Source organism: Juglans microcarpa x Juglans regia, chromosome 1D (genome assembly GCF_004785595.1).
Source record: "Juglans microcarpa x Juglans regia isolate MS1-56 chromosome 1D, Jm3101_v1.0, whole genome shotgun sequence".
In the NCBI taxonomy this organism is placed as follows: domain Eukaryota; kingdom Viridiplantae; phylum Streptophyta; class Magnoliopsida; order Fagales; family Juglandaceae; genus Juglans; species Juglans microcarpa x Juglans regia.
In genome coordinates, this window is record NC_054594.1 from 5,219,945 (window position 1) to 5,245,663 (window position 25,719).

General features: G+C 37.8%; 2 protein-coding genes and 1 pseudogene across 2 annotated transcripts; all 3 read left to right on the top strand.

Annotated features, from left to right (window-relative positions):
* The first annotated feature begins 1,671 nt into the window (after positions 1-1,671).
* LOC121255744 (protein PELPK1-like) lies at positions 1,672-2,112 on the top strand. Its single transcript, XM_041156272.1, has one exon. The coding sequence runs from the start codon at positions 1,672-1,674 to the stop codon at positions 2,110-2,112; it is 441 nt and encodes a 146-aa protein (XP_041012206.1).
* Positions 2,113-5,264: 3,152 nt separating this feature from the next.
* LOC121255821 (protein PELPK1-like) lies at positions 5,265-5,702 on the top strand. Its single transcript, XM_041156387.1, has one exon. It carries the CDS (start codon positions 5,265-5,267, stop codon positions 5,700-5,702), a length of 438 nt encoding a protein of 145 aa, XP_041012321.1.
* A 12,339-nt stretch (positions 5,703-18,041) lies between these two features.
* LOC121251074 overlaps positions 18,042-25,719 on the top strand; it is a 45,263-nt pseudogene continuing 37,585 nt past the window's right edge.

Sequence of the window (25,719 nt, forward strand, 5' to 3'; positions counted from 1 at the left end):
ATTTAAATGCAAACAATAATTGATATCAAGAAAGCACATCAAAATAATTTCACAACTCAAAAAAATATAATATAAATGCAACGAAAAATTTGATAAATTTAAAACAAGAGAACTAATATTTAATTAACTAAAATAAACCTTCACTAAAAAAAAATACACTAAAATACGGGGTATTACAACCTCAACATCCAAATATAGGGGCTCATTTGGATACTAAGAATATCTCAGAATTTCTATAAATAGAAGTGAAATGGTTTGTGAATAATAGTAAATAAGAGAGAAAAAGTTGAATAAAAATATTATAAAGTTAAAAAAATTGTTTGAATATATTTTTTTTAATATAATTTTTGTTTTGAAGTTTGAGAAAGTTTTATAGGATTTTGTATTTTGTTTAGAAGTTTGAAATCGAAAAGTGTTTTATGTGAGAAATGAAATATCTAAAAATACTTGAGAACAGTTGTATTTCCAAACGGACTTTACAGTTCTTTGTTTTTTGTTTTAGTTTTACAAGCAATATTATTGATGGTATCTTAAGCAGTTAAGCTAACGTTGAGCCTTTTGGTATGATCTGTTTTAATACTTTGGGGACTCGATATAAGCTTCAAAGAGTTGATGTTTTATACTCACACCCTAGTAGCTAGATATGATAATACCGTTAAGTTTTTTAAGGATTGTCAAAGGAAAAGGAGTTTTACTCGATCTTTGATTTTTGACGAAATAATAGGTATGTACTACTATTGGAATCTACGGAGAAAGAAAAAAAGAATTGCACTTTCTTCCCTCAAATAAATATTGCTTCTCGTTTGTAATACCATCACAAATTTACAAATTACTAAAATTTTCAACTTATATATATTAACATTCTATAATTTCATTTATTTTTTTAATTAATTTTAACAAGATGTCATGGGATCTTAACATTTCAACTAATATTTCAAGTAAGGAGAATAAGATCAGTTTCAATAATGTGATATGGCTTATTATAGTGATGGTTTGAAGAGCTAAAGAATTTTCTCAAAAGACTGTCATACAAAGGCATAAAGGTCCCATTTTCCTACATGTGTAGAGTTGGTCTCCATATCAAGATTGCATTAAAATTAAACGCATTGCTTTGTGTTATTACTTCTCAACGCGCGCGCGCGCTGCTGTCATGCACAGAGCAGATGATGTATTCTCTCTGGTCTGGGCCTGCACCCAATTCGGGCGATCATATGTGATTTGTTGGGAATTAATTAACCAACTAAATTATGTTCTTTAAACCCATTAGAAACCACACACAAATTTCTTAGACTCCAACTAAATTACAACATTATTAATAAAACTGTCCCAAGAAGTAGAAGTCAAATCATAGGTTGGACAAGTGAGCTACCTTTTCAACCCCACTACGTGTCTTTTGTTTCCAAATTCATTAAAAAATAAGTCATTGACGTATCTCAATGAGTCGTGACCATTTAGTTAGCTCTAATTTGGAAGGTGAGCGAACAAATTAATGACGTTTCTTCACACTTCCTCTAACAACATCTCATCAAACTCATATTAGTTCCTTCTATTCCTCAAGCAAAACTAGGGCTCTATAAATACCACCGGATACATGTTATCTTCAATCAACACAACTAGCCAATACCCGTGGTGAAACAGCTCCCAAAACATTCTTCTCCAAGTGTTTAAACCATGGCTTTTTACAAGTACTGTTTCCTTCTGTCTATGATCATGGCATTGTTATTCTCAAGCACTGAGACGAGTTTAGCAGCTCGTCACCTCTTGGATACACCAGCAGCTCCGCCTCCAGCATTGACACTGCCTACAATCCCGTCCCTGCCCAAGGCAACCTTGCCTCCACTGCCCTCTATGCCAACGATGCCTAAAGCCACATTGCCACCACTGCCTAGCACGCCATTACCTACTTTACCGACTCAACCAACTCTTCCTAAGCCTACATTGCCACCATTGCCTACAAACCCCTTGCCAACAATGCCCACGATCCCCAAGGTGGCACTACCTCCGATGCCAGCTTTTCCGTTGCCCACCATTCCAACCACAATCCCTTCAATCCCCTCCATTCCAACTACAATCCCAGCAATTCCTTTCCTATCCCCACCACCATCAAATTAAACACCGGCTCTTGAGATGCCTCATGTTCGTTCTTCATACGTTTTCCCACTTCAGTTTGGATGTTTCTTTGCGCAGTACTTGTGCTATTCTGGATTATGTTAGAACATGTTTCTCTTCTTATATTGAGAGTTTTCACACTCTTGAGGGGTTCATTTGCATTGGTCTGTATAAGAGAATATGATGCTTAATTTCTATAGTTTTCGAGCCATTCTTAATTAGTTATGTCAGCGACGCTTGTGCATGTGTTATTATATTGTAACCGATCTTATGAGTATTCAATATACTATAGCTTTTTTTTTCTTTCTTTCTTTACTCTCAACTCTCCTTCCTTTGTTATCGAGTCCCTATATTACCTTCATTAAGAGTTAAGTGCATGTGCTTGGGACTTCTATATATATATATATACACAAAAAGTTGGAAAACCTAATGAATTACATAAATATTGAGGGAAAAATAAGGATGAAGATCTTAACAAGGGAAAATTTTCAAGGGAGAATTAATTTCTCGGGTTACTACGAATAATTTTGGGTTACGTGCAAAAGCTAGTAGTACTTGTTGAGTTAATTCGCACAGTAACTGTCTTCTCCTAGAATTTATAATCTTAGTATTTCACTTATTGGATTTTTAATTTTGTTTAATAAGACCATCAGCCATATTTTAGTTAAATAATATAACAGAATTTGACTTGGCATGTTACATGGCAAAGAACAATAACCAAAATATGAAGATCTACAAATAAAATAATATAAAACCTAAAATAATATTAAAATACAAATAAAAAAATAGATTGAAACCTGAAAATTTAACATTTATATAACTAAAATTAAAAACCAATGAAAAATAAAAAAAATAATCGAAAAATTTTAAAAAGAAAAAAGAAAAAAAAAAAAAAGGTAGCCAGCTAGGGTTGCTTGTATTGATAGCAAGGGATTTGATGAAAAATGAAGTCTTCATGCATTAATGTTATTAGATACAAAAAATAATAATACAATAATAATATTTATTATTATATAAAGAGTGTTTGGCTAATACAATGTGCGAATTAGTTTTAAATGGAATAAATAAAAGATAAAATATGTGATATTAGCCAAATAATGACTTTGTCTTTACTTATTTCAATGAGAGTGCTCTTAGGTGTTGCTTAGCAACTCAGGCACTAACTTCGTGCATGCCTAGGTGGACAACCCCGCAAGCAACCTTTAGGCTATGTTTGAAACACAAATTGATCATTTTAATCTATCTTAAATTAATTATTGATAGAATCAACTATTTATTTAACTTTCTATAAAAACTTTTTTTTTGGGTAATAATCGAGAAAAATTTAATTGTCATCCTATATAAAAAATTTGAATATAGGAAACAAAATCATTATTCAGATTAAGAAATCACGTGAAGGTTAATTAGTTATCAAATTAAAAAAAAAGTAATAATAATAAGAAAAAGAAGAAGAGTGACCATAGCTTTACAATTCCACTACACTTTATTTATAATTTATCAATAAAATAATATTTTTTAAAAATTTTAAACATACCAAATTAAAACTAAAACTAAAATATATTTTAAAAAAATATTACTTTATTAGAAAATTGTAGAAAAATTGTGAAAAAAGTAATACTACTACAAGAAAATTGATTATTTGCAACCAGTTAATTTCAACGAAATGATTATTTATAACTAAAATTAATTGCGAATAGTCTTTTAGTCACAATAAATTAATCACAAAAATCTATTTTTCTTATAGTGAACTATTTTATCATTTATCATGTATAAGGGAACACGTATTTCATTTTACAATAAACTATAAAACCTTGTTTTTAGGCAGTTGGGCTAAGAATTAGAAAAAATTTATTTATTATCTATTTTTATCATTTTTTTATGATATGATATTAGATTATACGGTAATGAAATGATAATGAGAATTGAGACGATAAATAATTATTTTAAAGATAAATAATTATTTTAAAGATTAAGGGGTATTAAATTATGACAGACTTTTTAGACGTGCGGGGCCCACATGCACCATTAGAGGATTGTTTGTCAGAGATTCAGAGACAACTTACACCAAAGGTACAAAAATAATTTTTTTAATAATAATAATAATAATAATAATAATAATAGATCAAGATGATAACTTTTTCTCCCTCTACGGAAGCTAATCATACAGCACGAAAGTACAAAATTTTTCTGAATCCTACTCCTATTATCCTTCTCTAGATAGTGTTGTTTGAAAATCAAGAGTTACGAAAGGGTAACAGGTAAATTACCCGATACCAAATCGTTTTGTACGGCAAAAGCGGAAACATAATCGTTTACCCGTTTTCCATTTTCGGTTCGGCTAAATAGGGTCGGGTCGGGTCGGGCCAATTATGCGGTTAAATTGTACAGTCATATAAAAAGGTTAGACTCTTTTCAATCTATTTTATATGTTCAAACACATATCTTAACATATTTTAAACTATATTTATACATTTATTTTTATATAATCTGTTTATCTTTAAAGTAGTTTCTTAAATTTAAACACAGTGCTTTGTGTTACATCTCACCATTGCTGTTATGCAGAGTATGTGCTTTTTTTTCCGGTCTTGGCCACCCGATTCAGGTGATCAAGTCTGTTTTTTGGGAGATTAACCAACTACGTTCTGTAAACCACGTAAAAAATTTGACTACACTACAACATTAATAAGACTCTGTCCCAACTAGTAATTGTCAAATCATAGGTTGGACAAGTGAACTACCTCTCCACCCCAATACGTATCTTTTGCTCCCAAATTAGTTCAATAACTCATGGACATATTTTAATGAGTCATAACCCTTGTAGGTCTGATTTCCTTGAGGCTTCTTGGTGGGATGTCAAGAGTCATCTTTCTGGTTTAGTTAGCCGCTTTATTTTTACCTCCAATCTATCACAGTTTGGAAGGTGAGCGAACTAATGTTTCTTTCCACTTCCAACAACCATATCTCATCAAACTCAAATTAATTCCTTCTATTCCTCAATATCCCTCAAAATCAGGCCTTTATAAATGCCACCTGGTATACGTTGTCTTCAATCAACGCCACAAGCCAATACCAGAAGTGAACCAGCTCCAAAAACATTCTTCTCCTAGCATTTAAACCATGGATTTTCCAAGTATTGCTTCCTTCTGTCTATGATCATGGCATTGTTTTTCTCAAGCACCGAGATGAGTCTCGCTGCTCGTCACCTCTTGGATACACCAACTGCTCCGCCCCCAGCATTGACACTGCCTACAATACCATCTCTGCCCAAGGCGACCTTGCCTCCACTGCCCTCTGTGCCAACGCTGCCTAAAGCCACATTGCCACCACTGCCTAGTACGTCATTGCCTACTTTGCCGACTCAACCTACTCTTCCAAAGCCCACATTGCCACCATTGCCCACAAACCCACTGCCAACACAGCCAACTCTTCCAAAGTCCATGTTGCCGCCGCTGCCAAGCACCCAATTCCCAACACTGCCAACAATGCCCACCGTCCCCAAGGTGGCACTACCTCCACTACCAGCTATTCCAATGCCCACCATTCCAACTACTATCCCGACAATTCCTTTCCTCTCCCCACCACCTTCAAAATAAACACTAGTTCTTGAGATGCCACATTTCCATTCTTCATTCTTCTACGTTGATTGTGCTAGTACTCATGTTATTCTGGATTATGTTAGAACCTGATTCTCTTATTATATTGAGAGCTTTCAGTCTTGAGGGATTCAATTGCATTTATCTGTACAATAGATTTTGATGTTTTATTTCTATAATTTTCTGGTCATGTCAGCAACATTTGTGAGTGTTATTGTATTGTAATCGTCCATATGACTAATGAAAATATTATATCTTTTGTGTTCTATCAGCCTCAACTCTTAATACCTTCCCATCGAATTTATTCACTCCTCTCCTTCCTCTATAATGGTGTCTGTGAATTGCCTTAAGAGTTCATTGGGCTTGGGATTTTCGTACTACTTCATGTATTATATATCTTTTCTATAACAATTTGGGCAAAAAGGGACTCACTGCAGAGTGCAGACGGATCACAAAAACCAAGTCGATGTGGGTGCAAAACCGAGATTCTATCCTCGATCTTCATTGCCAATCCATGAGATGTTGATTTGAGGTAACAGCACTACTATGACAACATACAAAAGACACACAGACAGAGTCGAGCTATATAGAAGCACGGAATCCATATCTAGCGAATAAAAACTAAAAATGTATGCTAATCTTTATTGAAGATTTTTTCAGAAAATACTCTCCACTTCTCAACTAATAATTATTTTACACTTTACACTCTAAATGAATCAAAAGCAATATACTACGTACACCCTCCAATTATAAGAAAGTGAGAAAAAATATCATTATTTATTTTGAACATCGAGATGGATGAAAAATAGGTAAGAAAAAGTGATGTTGTGTACTCTTGGCTGTCGGATCTTAGAGGAGGTGCACATTTTTATTTGTCTAGTGTGACGTACATTGTGTTATAGTTTTGGTGTTTGGGATCGATGCAAATTGTAAACGCATGTTAATTGAAGGATGGAAAGTTTTTCTTTTTTCTTGTTGCTATTATTTGTTGATCATTGTTAAATAGATAAAAACAGAGTTGCATTATATCTATTTGATAAAATGCCACATAGAGGAATTTGAACTAAAAGGAATCCATTTCATAACTCGTATTTCCTTCTTACAAAATGACCAACACAGTGCAGTATTTATAGACTTCATTTACTTTATATTTCAGATGGCAAGAAATGATTTTTGTACAATAGGGTTTTCTAGAATATTTCAGACGGAAAGAAAGTGATTCCTGTACAGTAGAATTTTCTGGACTTATTCCAGCACGTCCTCTGTACGAGTTTGTTGGAGAAGATTCCTTTGATGCTGAGTCACTATTTGCTCTATTAGCCCCCCTCCAGTCAAGCAGCATACGAAGTATGGAAAGACTTGATCACAACAAGGAGAAGTGAGCTGATGATAAGGGCTTGGTGAGAATATCAGCAAGTTGATCATGACTAGGAACAAAGGACACAGTGAGTATCTTGGATGCCACACGGTCCCATACAAAATGATAATCCAAATCCACATGCTTTGTTCTAGAGTGCAAAACAAGATTTACAGAGAGATAAGTAGAACTAAGGTTATCACATAGTAAAGTAGCAGGAGCAGTAAGAAAAATGCCCAACTCTTTTAGGACAGATTGTAACCATAATAGTTCACATGCAGTATTTGCTATTGACTTGTATTCAGAGTCTGTTGAAGAGCGAGCAATTGTAGGTTGCTTCTTAGAGTCCCATGATATTAAGTGTAAACCAAAAAAGATACAAAAACCACCAGTGGATTTTCAGTCATCAGGGCAACCAGCTCAATCAGCATCAGAGAAGGCATGAAGTTTTGGCAATGAAGTTGTTAAACGGAAGTTTTGGCAATGAAGTTTTGGCAATGTAAGGCAAAGGAAGTTGTTAAATGGAGATACCTAAGTATGCGTTTAACAGCTTGCCAATGGGAGAGACGAGGACAATACATAAATTGGCAAAGCTTGTTCACAGCATAAGAGATATCAGGTCTTGTGAAAGAGAGATATTGTAGACTCCCTACAACACTACGATAGAGTTGTGGGTCCTCAAATGTAGACCCATCAAGAGCACTAAGTTTGGTGAAGGTAGACATGAGCGTAGATACGGGGTTGGAATTTTGCATATTAGTCTGTGAGAGAATATCAGAAATATAACGGGATTGTGACAAAAATAAACCAGCAGAGGTTCTCGACACTTGTATTCCTAAGAAGTAATGTAACATTCTAAGGTCTTTTACAGGAATTGTAGAATGTAAGGTAGTGCTGAAATTAGAAATGAGAGATAACTTAGAGGCAGTAACTATGATATCATCTACGTAAACAAGCACATAGATGGAACCAAATCTGAAGTGTATATGAACAATGATGAATCAAACACAGATGCATGAAAACCCATATCAATTAATTTCGAACTGAGCTTGGAAAACCAAGCCCATGAGGCTTGTTTAAGCCCATAAATGGATTTTTTGAGTTTACAAACATGCTGAGGAAAGTCAGGATTTACAAACCTCACTGGTTGCTGCATAAAGACGTCCTCCTCTAGATCACCATGAAGAAAAGCGTTCTAAACATCCAGTTGATGCAAAGGCCAGTGAAGTGAAATAGCAATGGAGAGCAGCAACCGAATCGTCACGGGTTTGACAACAGGGCTAAAAGTCTCAGAGTAATCAAGACCAGCTTGCTGATAAAACTCTTTAGCAACCAGACGAGCTTTATGTTGTTCTAGGGTGTCATCAGCATGCCACTTAGTCTTGAGAATCCATTTTGAACTAAGAATATTCTGAGTTGGGTGAGGTGGAACAAGGGTCCATGTGTGGTTGTGTAGGCGAGCCTTAAATTCACTGGCCAAGGCAGCAAGCCAGTCAGCAAATTTGGAGGCTTCAGTGTAAGTGTGGGGTTCTTCAGGAATTGATGTTGATTCTGTAAGATAAGAGGTGGGTTTCGGAAAGGGCCATGGTATAATACCGTCGGAGCACAACAAGGGGCAGTGAGTGTTTATTTTGGCTCGAGTAATCATGGGATGGGTATTGCCAGTCGACGATGCAACGAGAGATTGTGAGACCGAGCTGTGAGAAGAAGTATTAGGTTGGGATATGTGGTTTTTGTGACTCGGGTTTCGATGTGGGTGAGAATGTGAGATAAGGTGAGTAGATGAGAGAGATGACACTGATAACAGAGAGGAAACATTAAGGTTTGAGGAAAGAGATGCTGACTAGGATGTAGGGAAGCTTAGGGAGCTTGATGTGGACTATCGGGCCGAGTTGAAGAGTTTTGGTGGATGTGGGATGTTGGGCTGAGAGAATAAGGTGGGTCTTGAGAGATATGAAGAGGTGAAGTGTTTAAGAAAGAGGCAGAAATTGAAGTTAAGCCCGCGGGCCGTGGGTTTGAGGAAGGCCCAGAATTATGTAAGGGGCCAGAATTAAGCAGTGTTTGAGCAAAAAAAGTAGATGAAGGGAGACTTGCGCTAGTAGCAAAGGGAAACGTATTTTCATCAAAGTAAACATTCCGAGAAATGTAAATGCGACCTGTGGGTGGATGAAGACAGTTATACCCTTTGTGATCAGCTGTGTAGCCAAGAAAAACACAATTTAGAACACATGTCCATTTTATGATGATTAAAGGGACATAGATTAGGCCAGCAAACGGAGCCAAAAAAACGTAAAAATGAATAATCAGAGACTTTATGAAAAAGAGTTTGAAAATGAGAGTGATGTTGTAAAATGGGAGTTGGCATACGATTGATAAGAAACCCAGCAGCTTGAAAAGCATCAACCTAATATTTGATAGGAGCTGAAGATTGAGATAGTAAAGACAGTCCGATTTCTACAATATGACGATGACACCATTCAATACTACCATTTTTAGAATGAGAATATGGACATGTGATGCGATGGGAGATTCCAAAATTTTGAAGTATTTTTGGAAAGGGGCAAAATTCCCCTCCTCAATCAGTTTGTATTTAAGTAATTTTGGATGAAAAAGTGTTTAAGACATATTTAGTAAAAGTTAGAAATATAGGAACAACATCAGATTTGACACGAAGAGGGAAAAACCAAATGTGTTTACTAAAATCATCAACAATAGACAAATAAAAGCGAAAACCACTAGAGGAGAGCACAGACGTTGGTCCCCAAACATCTAAAAATAAAAGTTGAAAAGGTTGAGTAGACCGAGTTGATGATGGTGGATGTGGAAGAGCATGAGATTTGGCTTGGAGACATGCAGAGCACGGTGACACATTGTCTTTAGTAGTAACACAAAAACACACCCTCGTCAATCTGAGCAAAATGGCCGGCAACTGGATTCGCTTCAATCTTGAAAGCTTCCACATGCGAAGATGATCGACCTCCTGTGCGATCCTTGGCCTCCGCACGATTACTAGAGGAGGCTTCTCCCTCCTCACCAGCCACCTTGAGAGAATGACTCCCGCCGGCTGAACGAGACGAAGAAGCTAGAGAGATCCAAGAAGGAGAATTTCACTCCTCACTAGGAGGGGACAACATCAGAATACTCTCAAGGAGAGGATCCATCTCGGCCACCATCCTGGGTGCCTCCACAATTGTAGCAGGGGGAACTGCAAGGGAACTACCCATCAAATTGCCCTTCGCAACAAGCATGGAGGCCACTTGTAACCCGGAAGGAGGTTGGTCCTAGGCCCGAACACCTTCCGGCTGGGTTTTCTTCCCAGTGACTGAAATAAGAAGGTCCGAGGATCGTTTTCGAGGCGAAGCCTCCTTTGGCCGCTTAACCATTGGCCTGTCACTAGAAGGAAGGTGCCCCAAGGGAGGTAGAAAGCCCTCCACACTCTCCTAGAAAAGGAGGATCTTAGAACAAATGCTGTCAGCATGCTGCTGCACCCATTCCCGCATAGTTGCAAGACGCTTCGATTCATTAGTTGTGTCGTTGGATGCATAGCTTTTTCTTTCGGAACTTGTCCCCAATCCTTTCAAACAGGAAACTCCCTCAATTCACCTGGCCCACCGGAAATTCCCAACCGTGACCCTAGAGAAAGAAGAACTTGGGAGACCAGTCTTTTATCTTGCGATATTGCCGCTCTAAAGCAACTAGGGCATGGAATGCCTTGAAGCTGCATACATTTCCCTTTAGGCGTAGCACCCTTTGGGCAAGAAGGAACTGGTGGCCAGTAAAGTCCGCGTCGTCTGGGTAAGATTCCGACAAAGCTCGCCGCCAGATAATGCAGCAGTAAATCAACAGCCGCCAAGCATTCTGGTGCAATTGGGAAGGGGCCAAACCAAAACCATCCAAAAGGTCACGAACGGGGCGAGGAAATGGCAATCTCAAGCCGCACACAAACATAGAAGGATATAAGGCCAACTTACTAAAGTGGCCCTCTGCGTCCACGGCTCCGTCATCAAGGCTAAAGATTTCAAAGGAAACAGACTCTGGCACTTGATAGGTGTAGGCTAACGAGGCCAATGTTGCCTTGTCAGTAGTCGAACACCACCCACTACCCAGGAACACCGACCTGATATTAGCAGGAGTACGATGTTGGACGAATTTTTGGAAGACATAACTACCAGAACACAAAGTAATAGAAGGCTAGTTGGAGAAAAGGAAAATCGAAGAGACGAGACTGACAAGAGAATCACAGTGTAGAGGGGGCGAAGTCAAGTTCCACCCCCACATTTTATGAAGAGAGGGTGACGGTTAGACTCCCACGAATCGTGACAATCAGTGTACTCGACGCTTTGATTACGGGAAATGCAGTTCTTGAGACAATATCAGCACAGAGAGCCCCCAGACATCCCTCGTTAATGAATGTGAAAAGACGTGATAGGCCCAGCATGAAAGGCTGCCATCAAGAGCAACCAGTCCGCAAGAATTTCCCAAACAGTAGAAAACCTAAATAGAGTCCCCGGCCTTGGGAGGGAGGCACGATCAGTCATGATGAAATTCTCATCCGGTGAGAATTAACTGGGTAACTGTAAGGGGATTTTTTCCCCTAAAATCCCAAGTGGCCTAACTAATCCCAGCCTAGGGCAAAAGCCACCGATTCAGCCCATTAGAAGACTCCCCTGTGCATGGCCTGGCCTGTAGGAGGAAGGGCGCAACAGGCGATGGGACTCATCCGCCTGAGGCCCCTCGGATAGTCTCCAGCCATCAAGTGCCCGCTTGCATGGTAGGCGAGATATGCGGAGAGTTGTCGATCTACTGACGAAAGGGGCATGAACGATCTAGGGGAAAGGCAGAGCGAGGGGAGAAAGTTGGAGAACCACATCGCATCTATGGCTTCGCCACCCAAATAGCACACCTATTAATAAGGCTATCACAGAGTCATGCCACATGAGACTGTCGCAAAGCCATGCCACATTAATGAGGCTGTCGCAAAGCCATGCCGCATTTAAAGTTTCTAACAAAATTTACAGTACAAGGAATACGACCTCCACGGAAACGAACACGATCTGCCCTTTCAGACTCACAGTATAAATAGCTGATCTCAAGTACGAGGAAACTTTCTCTGATTCCTAGAACTCATCACTTATTTGCTAAACTCCAATAACATTTACTAACTTTGGCATCGGAGGCTCCCTGGCCGTGAGGCCGCACCCCTCACTGCCACATTATTTACTTCCCTGTGCAGGGTCAATTGCTGAAAACCTGAGTTGTTGGAGCTAGGCCTAAAGGTGTGCGAAACACGACATTAACATCACCTATGGGATGGACAGTCATCACCCAACTCTCGAAGCATATGAGAGGGATATGATGGGAGTTGGGTCACCGGAACAAGCATGCTCTCCCAACAAACCTTCCACAAAGACCACCAATACCACCGTCGATGACCATCATTCCATTTGCCACTGTTCACCACAATAATTCCTTATGTTTTTTAGTCGATGGAAGATTTTTCTAAAGTGCTCTTCCAGAAATGCACCGTTTCATTTGATTAATTTTCACCCTGCCCACGTTTTCTTTTTCTCTTCCATCTAGACGCGTTGTTCCATTGATAGGTTCCGTTTCATTTTTGAGCTAGCATGCTAGGATTAGTTCGTCCGTAAAGTGTCCGCAAAATGTACTGAACACAGAGTTTTTGAAAAAATAAACTTCTACGTAAATATCTATCTTTGGAGTTAATAAATGTGAGGCGATATCACTTGTACAGGCTGGAAGCCGATGAGTGTTCAATTATAGTTTACGAAAGCAAGTACTGATTGCAAACCCTTTAGGCTAATCGATAAAAGAACTTCAGAATCAGGTAGCGATCACTCACTCCAGAGGCATGGGTTGACTGTTCCTTTACTGTAGATCTATCATTCTCCTATCAGTCTATCCAGATTATTATTTTTCCTAACCAGTAACCTTGTGAGAGAGACTAAGGACCTCACCAACAAGTATCTCAAGACTTTCAACTATAGTGCATCCGCTTGCATCACTTTTAGCGGTGGCTTATTTTCAAAACGTCTTTTAAGACGGTTCCCCATTACTAGGGCTTGGATAGTGATCAAGAAATTGATCCCATAACCCGTATTTTCTTTTTCTTTTTTTTTTTTCACCACATTTTCAGTATTGTAGTTATAGTTTTGAGGCATTTTGTTAGGGAATCTCACCCCCTCTAACATGTATTATCTTTTATTTTAATGAAGTTTGTTTGATTAAAAAAAAAAAAAAAGGTTAGTGATCACTCACGGCTAAAGAGACAAGGCCAGAGAGATATAACGATAGCACAGTAGCTTCCTAAAAATTGGAAATTACTTGATCTGTCTGTATTGATTTAAGGGAATTACCGATATGGGTATCTTTTAAAAAAATCTTTAGGGAAAGTTGGAGGAAGCTTATATATACATGCAAGACTGCATGCATTGACTTAAGGGGAATATATATTATGTTATCATATCATGAATCAAAAACTAATTTGAAATCTTGTCATTTATCTCTAATCATACGCTTTTGATATTAAGCAATATTAATTGTGCGATTATTTTCTGCCACGGCATCACTTCAGAGAATTATTTGCATGCCTTTTTTGTTTTTTTTCTAATAAACGTGTCATAATATATCTATTCCATGGCAGACACGTGCCTAAGGCCCCAAGGAAATCGACCCACGAATTGTTGAATCTAAACAAAAAATAATTGGATTTTGTTAACATATAAATATATATATATATATATATATCTTTATATTATATAAGGAAGACGTGCTGATCCATGTCCTATACTGTGTTGGTGAAGAAGAAAATCACGAAGAAGAAAGAAGACGACGAGCGGTACTGTTTCTTTAATGCTAGCCGACAACCAAAGCTGACCCGGTTTGATACACAAAATTATCTCATTTTATTTTATCTTATTATTTAAATTCTTATATAAAATATAATAAATAATTTAATTTTTTTAAAAATAATTTAACATTTTTAAATATTAAAATAAAAATTATATTAAAAATTATTTTTTAATAATATTTTATTTAATTTTTAATAAAATATCTAATCTCATCTCCATTAAATTGTGTGACTAAATTAGGCTTAAAATAGCATGATGTACATCACAAATTAATGCTAGCGGTACTGATTTTCTTTAATGGATGTAGAAGGTGAGGCCCATTGACAAATTAGTATCAAAAATTCAAAATCACATGATATACAGGTAAAGAAGTAGCCTGAGGAAGACGTCATGTTAGAGCAGTCACATTCGTCTCATTAAAATGAAGGAATTTCTAAAATTTGATGAATCATAAGTTTAAAATGCTCGCATTGAATTTGGTCAACATAAAAACTCAAACTTTGAGTTATATCATCTTTATATTTGAATACTCACTATTCATATTCTATCATGATTATTTTATTACAAAATCATTTCTTTTAATTGCTCTTCCTCTTTTCGCTCGTAATTCCTTTTCTTTCTTCATCTTATATTCTTTTCTTTCTTTCCTTTCTTTTTCTCCCGCTTCCCTTTCTCTCATTCCTAGTGGAGTTGAGAACAGTAGGGCTCTCTAGGTGGCTTTGACATTATGGTTGAGCTTGGTTGGAACTGCCCTCTTCCTTGAGAGATGTATCATATATGCATATAGTATGATTGGCATTTGTCTATTCATGACGTGTTCATTCAAAAATATTGGTTGGTATTACTTTCTATAGTGTAATTTTAAGCTTGTATGTATGAAGTAGATGTATTTCTTACATTTCCTTAATTCGTGCAATGTAATTCTTTCACATTTTCCTTTGAGTACATTTTTTACTAACACAACTGCATGGTGGGTGTTGATGCATTTTCAATATGAATGACCCTTTGGTTAGTATTAGTAATTTAATATCAAATTAAGTTATTAATGTATATATTGATAGTCTAATTGTAAAATATGAAAAAAAAAATTAAAAAAATTATTATTAAAAAAATAATATTATATTATTATTTTGATGAATCCAATGGTTAATCCAATGTGGGGTTATGGATAGAGAGGTTTTGAATTTATGGAAAACATGTACTTTTCATCAAATTTTTAAGATAGTTTTGATTAAGCTAATGCTAATGCTCTAAGCGTCGTGTGCAAATTCATGCGCAAAAATAACTATACGTAGTAGTATTATTATTTGGGTGGGTCTGCGTCCACGCTGGGAGCTCCCGCTAATGCATTCTATGTTTTTTTTTCCCTTTTTTTACATGATTTTTTTAACATCTTTAAATTTTTTTTAAAAAAAAAATTGACAATATTATTACAAAATATTTACTTAATCACGAAGTAAAGTTAAAAAAAAAAAAAAAAAATTACCAGCGGTAGCATAGCTTTTTCCTTATTATTTTTTCTACATGCACTACAACAAAACACACTTTTTTCGGAAGAAAATTTTCATTCCAAAAAATATATTGTTAGTTCCAAAAGATACTTTTTTGTCTTGATAAATATTTTTTGTGAAAAAATTTGTCCATTTGAACGGTTATTACATTCTAGGATGAAATTATTTCGTCCCTCAATCCTGTTCAAACGTTCAGGTCGCATTCGAGCATAAAAACAAGTTCCGAGTAGTTCTGATATGAATTGTTGATGCTATAAAAATCACACAACAAATTAAAAGGGGAGAAAAAGTCATTTCCAATCCATTAGGGCAACTTGGCCTTTAGCTGTGTTGTTTGGAGCCATAGTGTTCTTATACGACTGTACAGTGACAATGCATACGTCTCTGGCGATGAATGGAAAATATAAGTGTCGAGAAAATAAAGAGATGAACATGGATTTATGTGGTTTGGTATAACGCCTATGTCCACCGGCATTTGGGGAGAAGAAATCTGCTATAATATTCTTGCTTACAGTCTCTCATAATCTCTCTATACAATGGTGATCTTGAATATAAATTTACTGAGAGAAAGTCTTTGATGGAACTCTCTGTTCCCATGTCGAAGGAGGAAAATTGAAGAAGAAGAAGATGATCCCCCTAGCGTCATCCTACCCCCTCCCCCCGCAAATTTATCTGATTGCTTTTCCCGCGTGCGCCCCTACAATGATAAGGCTAAGTTGTCTTATGTATCTAACCGTGCCCCCCGGACAGCCCCATGCCTCCTATTGTCCCTTTCCCCTGACATCCCCCTAAACCCACATGATCTCCTGAGCCCCCCGACCCCCTGACAGCCTCACATGAATAGTATCGTATAGCCTCCTATATCTTTCTATATAATGAAGGAAATATGATTGAGGAGAGATTTAAGAAGATGCACTCATTCTTGGAGAGAGACTCTCGTGATGGCTGGGAAGCCTTTCCTTGTAAAGTTGTATGATCCCCATCATGAGGTAGGGTTTTTCTTCACACTTAGAGACTAATCACCAGTCTCTTCCACAATCGATGTAAGACAACCCTAACAATCTCCCCCACACTTCGGGCCTTGAGTCGGAGCAACGACAACCTATGTTGGGCTTGAGACTGCTGGTAAACCTGTACTTTGATACCAGTGTTGGGTAGTCTTGGATCTCTTCCGACCTGAAAAGCTCAAGAGGTAAGGCTTTCTCTCATATTTATAAACTGACCACCAATTCTTTCCACAAACGATGTGGGACAATCCTAACAATATATACATTAAACTCTCAGGATATAAATTGGTGGGTTCTCCTTTGGTTTTTTGTAGGCTGGAAGTTGCCTTAATTAGTTAACTCAAGATAAATAGAGACTATCATATAATTGGTCGGTACTACACATTAAAAAAAAATCCCCGGAAATCTCAAACAATACACAAAATCTAATTATTATTTATTCTGTTACGGACCGCAATATTAAAACTATCTACCTACTTGCGTTTCGATTATGATCATTGCTTTTAGTGTATGACATGCACGTTTATTTTTGCATTTTTTTTTTAAGTTACTTCATTGCATAATATATCATGAAACACTTGATTTCAAGTTATTTCATTATCCATGATGATGATAGCATAATCCTATGTACAATTCATGAAAAAAGACTTCCGACAACGATTTCCAATATAATATGGGAGTAGGCGTAGATACGCCCATATGACAAGATTTGGACAAGAAGCTTACCAAAAGACCAACTCAAACTTGTCTACTTCTGCATATTATTTCTCTTAAACTAATAAAAAATATTTTAATCATAAAAGACTACTTAAAAATAATCTTACAAACTGATATAATTTGATGCAATACGTCAAATTATAAAATTAATATTATTGTAAAGTAGATCTAACGAATCGAATAAAATCACATAAGTTTATAAGTTTATTTTTATATAATCTCTTAGTGTATATGGCACTTTTCTAAACTAATACACTCAAAATTAAACTATTCAAATCTGTTTAGGGAAGGCAGTTGGGTATAACATGTCTCTCCTTGAGCTCATCTAGTTGGTCACGATGACTGACTTGTTTGGAAAAAGTTTTCATTTCAAAATTTTTATCTTATATCAAATTATCTCATCTATTTTCTAAACATTGCTCAAACATAAATATTTTCAAATTAATCATTAAAATTTCTAAAAACTTTCAATTTAAAAATAAAAAATAATTTAATTTTTTTAAATTTCCAAACAAAAATTATATTAAAAAGTTATATTCTATCAATATTTTAATTTTATAATATTTTTTATTCAATTTTTTCCCTCACCTTTCTCAAAACTCCATAAAATATTAATAAACTATCTCACAACTTATCATCTCATCTCCATCCAAGCATACCATAATTATCACCTGTTATAATATTAGGAAAAATCTAATTGTAAGCGATTTTACGCACTAATACGCGCACACACTCAATATGATTGGTCAAAAAATAGATTTTATTGGAAACAGTGCTAATTTAAATTTAGAATATGAAGGCAACAATATTAGTACGCAGATTGGTACGCAAACTTGCTTGTACATAACAAAACTCATAATATTATCACAAAGATCTCTCTTTGTCTCTCTTCCCTTCGATCCCCTACTACGCCATCCATGGAGATCTCAAAGCCACATGCAGCACTGCTCTCTAGTCCCGGCATGGGACACCTCATCCCCGTCCTGGAGCTCGACAAGCGCCTCGTGACTCGCCATGATTTCACCGTCACAGTCTTCGTCATCAGTTGCCACATGTGTAAGGAAGCAAGGTTGAAGAATAAGTCTGGAAGAGGAACGAAAAATATATTTAATGTATATCACTTGCTTGATCAAATGCTTTACAGGAAAGTTGAATTATATACAACTCAGCAAAAGAATATTCTAACTACCTATCTAATAGAGAAATACATGAATGCCCTTTTATGTACAACTCAACAAAAGTAAAGAAATAACACAATGCAAAATATTCCTATAAACGGCATGGCAGGTTCCATTAGACAGCACTTTTTGCCTCTCCATCGTGATGATCCTCCAATACCCCCCTACAAGATGGAGCGTAAAGGTTTATGACACCCATCTTGGATAAATGATGATGAAGAACATGAGAAGGTAGAGCCTTTGTCAAAATGTCAGCAACTTGAGCAGAACTAGGAACATATCGAGTGCAGATACTGCCTTCCAGGATTTTGTCACGAATTAAGTGACAATCGAGCTCGATATGTTTGGTCCGTTCGTGAAAAATCGGATTTGCAGCTATATGGAGTGCTGCTTGATTATCACAGTGAAGGAAGGATGGCTGGGGATGAGGAACCTGAAGAGTAATCAAAATGAAACGTAACCATGTTAGCTCAGAACAAGTTGCTGCCATTGAACGGTACTCGGCTTCGGCTGAGGAGCAAGAGACAAGGGATTGTTTCTTGGACTTCCAAGAAATTAGAGAAGAACCGAGGAAAATACAATATCCAATGATGGATCTTCTGGTGTCAGGGCAAGAAGCCCAGTCCGAATCACAATATGCATCAAGCTGAAGAGATGAAGAACTAGGCAGTAGAAGACCTTGCCCCGGAGCACTTTTAAGATATCGAAGAATTTTATGGGCAGCCAAGAGATGTAGATCAGTAGGAGTAGCCATAAATTGACTTAGTGTCTGGACACTAAAACAAATGTCAGGTCGAGATACTGTGAGATACAGTAGTCGACCTATCAAACGTCTGAATATGCTCGGGTCTGACAGGGGTGTGCTTAAGGACTTTGTGATTTTAAGATTCTGTTCAATTGGAATCTTAGTGGGGTTGCTGCCTAAAGTACCCGAATCTACCAAGATGTCCAATGTATACTTTCGTTGGCATAAGTGGATTCCTTTGGAGGATCTTGCAATTTCAATGCCAAGAAAGTATCTTAGTGTGCCGAGATCTTTAATCTGAAATTTGCTATGCAAAAAATGTTTGAGATCAGTCACTGTATTGAGATCATTACTTGCCACAAGTATGTCATCAACATACACAAGAAGAGCAACAAAAATGCCATTAATGTCTCGGGTGAAGAGGCTGTAATCAGCTTTCGATTGGGAAAAACCAGAATCTATTAAAACATATGAGAATTTAGAATACCATTGCCTCGACGCTTGTTTGAGGCCATATAAACTTTTGAGAAGTTTGCAAACTTGGTGAGGTGATCCCTTGGTGTAACTGGGGGCTTATTCATATAGATATCCTCATGTAAATCCCCATTTAGAAAGGCATTATTTACATCAAATTGATGTAAATGCCATCCTTTAATCGATGCCACTGCCAAGAGACATCACACAGTGACTAACTTAGCAACGGGAGAGAATGTTTCTTGATAATCCACCCCCTCAAGTTGAGTATAACCTTTAGCCACTAGACGGGCCTTCAACCTTTCAACACTACCATCTGAATGGTATTTTATCTTGTAAACGTATTTACAATCGATGGGAATTTTTCTAAGTGGCAAATCTGTGAGTTCCCAAGTGTGGTTTGCTTCTAAAGCAGCCAGCTCATGGTCCATTGCTTTGCACCGACCCAGATCTTTGATGGCTTGTTTATAGGTCTTAGGTTCAATGTGAGTGGAAATACTGATGGAAAAGGCTTTGTATGAATGTGAAAAAGAATGATAAGATAATGTTTTATGTAAAGAAAAAGGAGTACCTGAGGACAATGGCTGCTTGTCCAAGTTTGAAGTGGGAGCAGTAAGAGAAGTCTGATGACAATGGAAATCCTGCAGATAACGAGGTGCACTTCGAGTTCTAGTTGACCTGCGAGGGAAAACAGGAAAAGGAGGAAGTGAAGGTGATTCTATAGGAAGAGAGAAAAGAGTGGGTGATGAAGAAACATGAGAGGTTATTGGAAAAATGGGAGGGGAGGGAATGGTAAGATCTGAAAAATGTGAGTTAGAATGGTTATTTGGGGTTGGATTTGGAAAAGGGGTTGGAGAAGAAGAAGTGGCTGGAATGGAGTGTTGTGTAGTGTCTATTTGCATGGAATTAAAAATGGAAGAGGAAGGGGAAATGCTGTTTGGAATGCGAGAATGGAAGGGGAACACAGTTTCATGGAATTGAACATCTCGTGAGAGAAAAATCTATTGAGTGTTCAAATCAAGTAACTTATAGCCTTTGACTCCGAAAGGATATCCTAAAAACACACACTCCCTTCCACGAGGGTCAAATTTCTTTCTTCCATGGGATAAAGTAAAGGCATATGCAAGGCAACCGAAAACTCTAAAATGTTTGTATTGAGGTGGGGTGTGAAACAAGATGTCATAGGGTGTTTGGTTATGAAGGAGAGGGGTGGGTGTCTGATTGATAATGTATACTGCTGTTAAAACACAATCAGACCAAAAAATGAGAGGAATATTTGATTGGAACTTAAGAGCACGAGCCACATTCATGATGTGTTGGTGTTTGCGCTCTACGATGCCATTTTGTTGAGGTGTTTCTATGCAACTCCTTTGATGAATAATTCCTTTGAGTTGGTGGAAATCTTTCATTTGAAATTCGGATCCATTGTCACTTCGAATGGTTTTTATTTTCCTTTGGAATTGTGTTTCAATCAAATTGCAGAAGAAAGTGATAATGCAAGGTCTAGCATCTGATTTATTTTGAAGCATATAAACCCATGTTGTTCGTGAAAGGTCCTCAACTATGGTAAGGAAAAACCGAGACCCATCATGAGCAATGGTGGAGTGTGGTCTCCAAAGGTCACAATGAACAATATCAAATAAAGATAGAGAATAATGCTGAGAATTAGGAAATGGTAGACGATGTTGTTTTGTCAAAGGGCAAACAGAACAAGGTGTTTGATTATGAGAATTCAGATTGCTTTTTACAATAGGATTAGAAATTAAAAGCATTCTAGAAGGAGATATATGGCCGAGACGGCAGTTCCATAAATCAGACATCAAATGAGTAGCAAAAGCGGAAGGGAATTGATCTTTATTGGTGAATTTGGGAAAGAAATCTACTAGAGCAGAAGGTGCAACCCGTGATCTAAGCAGATGATATAATCCACCTCTTACTTCACCTATCCCAATCGTTGTCCAAGAAGCTAAGTCCTGAAAAAAATAAGAGTTGGATAGGAAAATGAGACAACAGGAATTGTTTTGTGCAAGTCTTTTGGCATAGAGTAAATTGAAATGAAATGAAGGTACACACAAAACATGAGTAAGGGTGAGGAGTTCAGAAAGTCTCACAACACCAACGTGAGTGACGGGAACTGCCTCTCCATTTGGTAGTTGAACTTGATAAGAAACAGTAGCAGTGATGGATGTGAAAAGAGAGGTACAACAGATCATGTGATCTGTTGCACCTATGTCAATTATCCAAGGTGGTGTGTCTGTGTGTGTTGATGAGCAAAGAGCCATACCAGAAACACGAGAAGGGTTGATAGGAATAGGAGGCGAGGAAGAAGATGGTTGGGCAACAGCAATGGAAGCCATAGGTGTGCGGGTGTCAGTAGAGTGTAAAAGAGCAAGAAGCTGCTAGTACTGATCCTTGGTGAGTGCCACAGATTCAGTAGAGTTAGGGTCATGATCAACATCTGGAGAAGGAGTTCCATAAGTGGCAGCTGCTGTAATATTTTTCGGTTTTCCATGTAGCTTGTGACCAGGAGGGTAACCATGGAGCTTGTAGCACTTCTCAACATTGTGGCCAGTCATGTGACAATGTGAGCACACAGGAGCTTCAGCATTTTCAATTTTAAAACAGTTTTCAAGCAAATGATCGGGAATTTTGCAATGTGAGCAATAAGGTCTATTTCCTTTAGGACTGGTGGAATTGGAGAATTTGAGATTATGTTTGGTGGTGAAATAAGTTGGTTTGGCCATCATGGCCATAAGATCAGAGGGTGCGGAAGTAGAAATTACTTGGTGTTGTCTTTCTTGTTGTTGGACCATGGAGAAAACACGGTTGAGGGGTGGAAATGGTTCAAGGAGCATAATCTAATCTCTAGTATTAGAGTAGGATTCAGAGAGTCTCATGAGAAATTGAATGACACAATCACGATCATAACGATCATGAAGGATTTTCAATTTCCCACAGTCACAATCGGGAAGTGGATCATAGATAGCAAGTTCATCCCATAAGGCTTTCAAGCGGCCAAAGTACAAGCTAACGGAATCCTAGTTATGTGATAAACCAGCCAAATAACGTTTAAGTTGGAATATACGGGGACCGTTTTGATGAGTAAATCGATCCTTGAGTTCAACCCACAAGGTTCTGGAATCATCAACCAAAGCTAAGCTAGACTTAACAGAAGCACTTACAGAGTTTTGCAACCAAGACACCACTAAATCGTTGCAACACTCCCAGGCTTCAAAAGGGGATCTGAAATATCCACAGGTTTGAGAAGAGCACCATTGATGAACCCGAGCTTGTTCTTCGCACGAAGAGCTCGACTAATGGCACGCGACCAGCTGAGATAGTTTTCAGCATCGAGAAGGTCAGAGACCAAAGCAGCAGCAGGATTGTCACCAGTTTCAATTCGAAAAGGATTGAATGGGTCTGAAAAATTTAGGTAACGCTGAGAAGATTTGTTCGCGTTGGTTGAATTTGGAGTTTCTTCAGTGTTGGTCGTCATTTGGATCGAGGGAGCTCTGGTACCATGTAAGGAAGCAAGGTTGAAGAAGAAGTCTGGAAGAGGAACGAAAAATATATTTCGTGTATATCACTTGCTTGATCAAATGCTTTAAAAGAAAGTTGAAATATATACAACTCAGCAAAAGAATATTCTAACTACCTATCTAATAGAGAAATACATGAATGCCCTTTTATATACAACTCAGCAAAAGTAAAGAAATAACAGAATGCAAAATATTCCTATAAACAGCATGGCAGGTTCCATTAGACAGCACTTTTTGCCTCTCCATCGTGATGATCCTCCAATAACATGTCGCAGGTAGAGTCCCATGTTATCCAGTCTTCCATGAGTCCGAAGCTCTTCGATATCGTCCAACTCCCACCGGTTGAGATCTCTCATCTAGTTGATGCCAACGCCACGGTTGTTACACAGATCGCCGTTATGATGCGGGAAGCCCGTCCAGCCCTCCGTTCCGCGATATCTTCCATGAATCCCCGCCCGACGGCGCTGATCATCGACCTCTTTGGAACTGAGTCACTTCCCATAGCTGAGGAACTTGGTCTGCTCAAATATGTTTACGTCGCTTCGAATGCATGGTTCCTCGCTTTGACTGTACATGTGCTATTCCTAGACAGAGAGGTGGAAGGAGAGTATGTTGACCAAACAGAGCCTCTAAGAATCCCGGGTTGCAGGGCTGTCCGGCCTGAAGACGTGGTTGACCCAATGCTGGACCGGAACACCAGCAGTATATTGAATACGTGCGGATGGGGAAAGAGATACCAACGAGTGATGGGATTTTGTTGAATACATGGGAGGAGCTGCAGCCCCTAACACTTGCAGCGTTTAGAGATGAGACTCTCTTGGGTCGGTTCAGTAAGACTCCGGGTTTATCCCATCGGTCCATTAACCAGACCGTTGTCCGGTTCGAGGAGCGAGTTGTTCGACTGGCTCGACAAGCAACCGAGCGAGTCGGTGATTTTCGTGTCGTTTGGAAGCGGGGGGACGCTTTCATACGAGCAAATGACTGAGCTGGCTTGGGGGTTGGAGCTGAGCCAGCATAGCTGTATTTGGGTGGTGCGTCCTCCCACGATAACACTTGCAGATGACTCTTTTTTCACGGCCGGGACTGCGTCGAGTGACGACGACCCATCAACCTACTTGCCGGACGGATTCCTGTCAAGAACGAAGAACAAGGGGCTTTTGGTCTCCATTTGGGCCCCGCAAGTGGAAGTCTTGAGCCACCCATCTGTCGGTGGGTTCTTATCGCACTGTGGTTGGAACTCGACGCTCGAAAGCGTCGCCAACGGAGTGCCGATGATCGTGTGGCCACTCTATTCGGAGCAGAGGATGAACGCCAAGCTGCTGGCAGAGGAGCTCGGGGTAGCTGTGCTTCCGAAGGTGTTGCCGTCGAAGAAAGTGGTTGGAAGGGAAGAGATAGAGAAGATGGTGAGACAGATCATTGAGGACAAAGAAGGGAAGAATGCGATAAGGGCTAGGATGAAGGAGCTGAAGTACAGTGCAGAGAAAGCTCTGTCTAAGGGTGGTTCGTCCTATAATGCACTCTCTCGGCTGGCACAGCAGATAACAGATTAGCAGGCAACGACAGAAAGTGAGGGCTATGTGAGTTTAGCAAAAAAGTCCAACAGATCGTACTCCACCACTTAAATTTGTTGTGTTTCTTTGCCAGTTTTTTTGGTTTATACATGGAATGTGTTCTTTCTTTATCAGTATTTTACTGTAATGAATAACTCTGGAGAACTGTCCAGGTGCATTAGCCCAGGAGTGCAGCTTTAAAAATGTCAAGTTTGAAGTAAAAGAAGACGTCCTTATTGAGATAAACTCAAGGCCTTTCGGAAGAAAGAGCAAAAGATTTTGTTTTGGTGCAACGAGGCAATTCTCTTGACTTTTTATGGTTTAAGATTTTGTTATGGCGTTAACTTTTGCAGTGGGCACTTTTAGATAATTTTATAAATTTTTCTAAAATTTGATTAAAAAATATACGTTCTAAAATTTTTTTTCTAAATCTTATTCATCTTTTAAAAATTTCTTATATTTCATTTTCTATCATTTCTCTATTTCATTAAAATAATATTTTTCTATTATTTCTTTATTACTTTTTTCTCTCACTTCCATTTAAGAACTTAACTACTTACTATTTAATTTTTTCTTATGTTTTAAACTATTACTCTCTAGCGAATATTTTAAACAAAAATTTAAATTATTTTTAAAATTATTAATTAAAACTATAATAAATACTAGCATGAGAGAAAGTTTAGATGATTGGAAGAAAAATTTGTAGTACCCTTTGGCACTAGATCTACTATACTTAATTAGTCTTGCCCTACTTTCTATTCTTAATCATAAGTTGAAACATTCAAAACATTTAAAATATTGTAGAAATAAGAGATAAGTTATCACCAACTCAATAAATGGAGAACATATATCAGTGTGTAAATATGAGCCCATAATAGAATCCAGAACGAAACATGTTATCAAAAATATTAGATTAACAGTTCAAAAATATTTATACTCAAAACATTTAGCATAACATAACTGAAACATTACCATATACGAATAGAATTCTATGTTTAAACCCCATGATAGGCTTGTGTAGACCCTAACGACCATCCAAGCAGAAATAGATATGAAATTCTTATCTTATT

Coding starts and splice junctions, on each gene's coding strand:
- LOC121255744 (XM_041156272.1), top strand. CDS start 1,672: ATGGCTTTTTACAAGTACTGTTTCCTTCTGTCTATGATCATGGCATTG.
- LOC121255821 (XM_041156387.1), top strand. CDS start 5,265: ATGGCATTGTTTTTCTCAAGCACCGAGATGAGTCTCGCTGCTCGTCAC.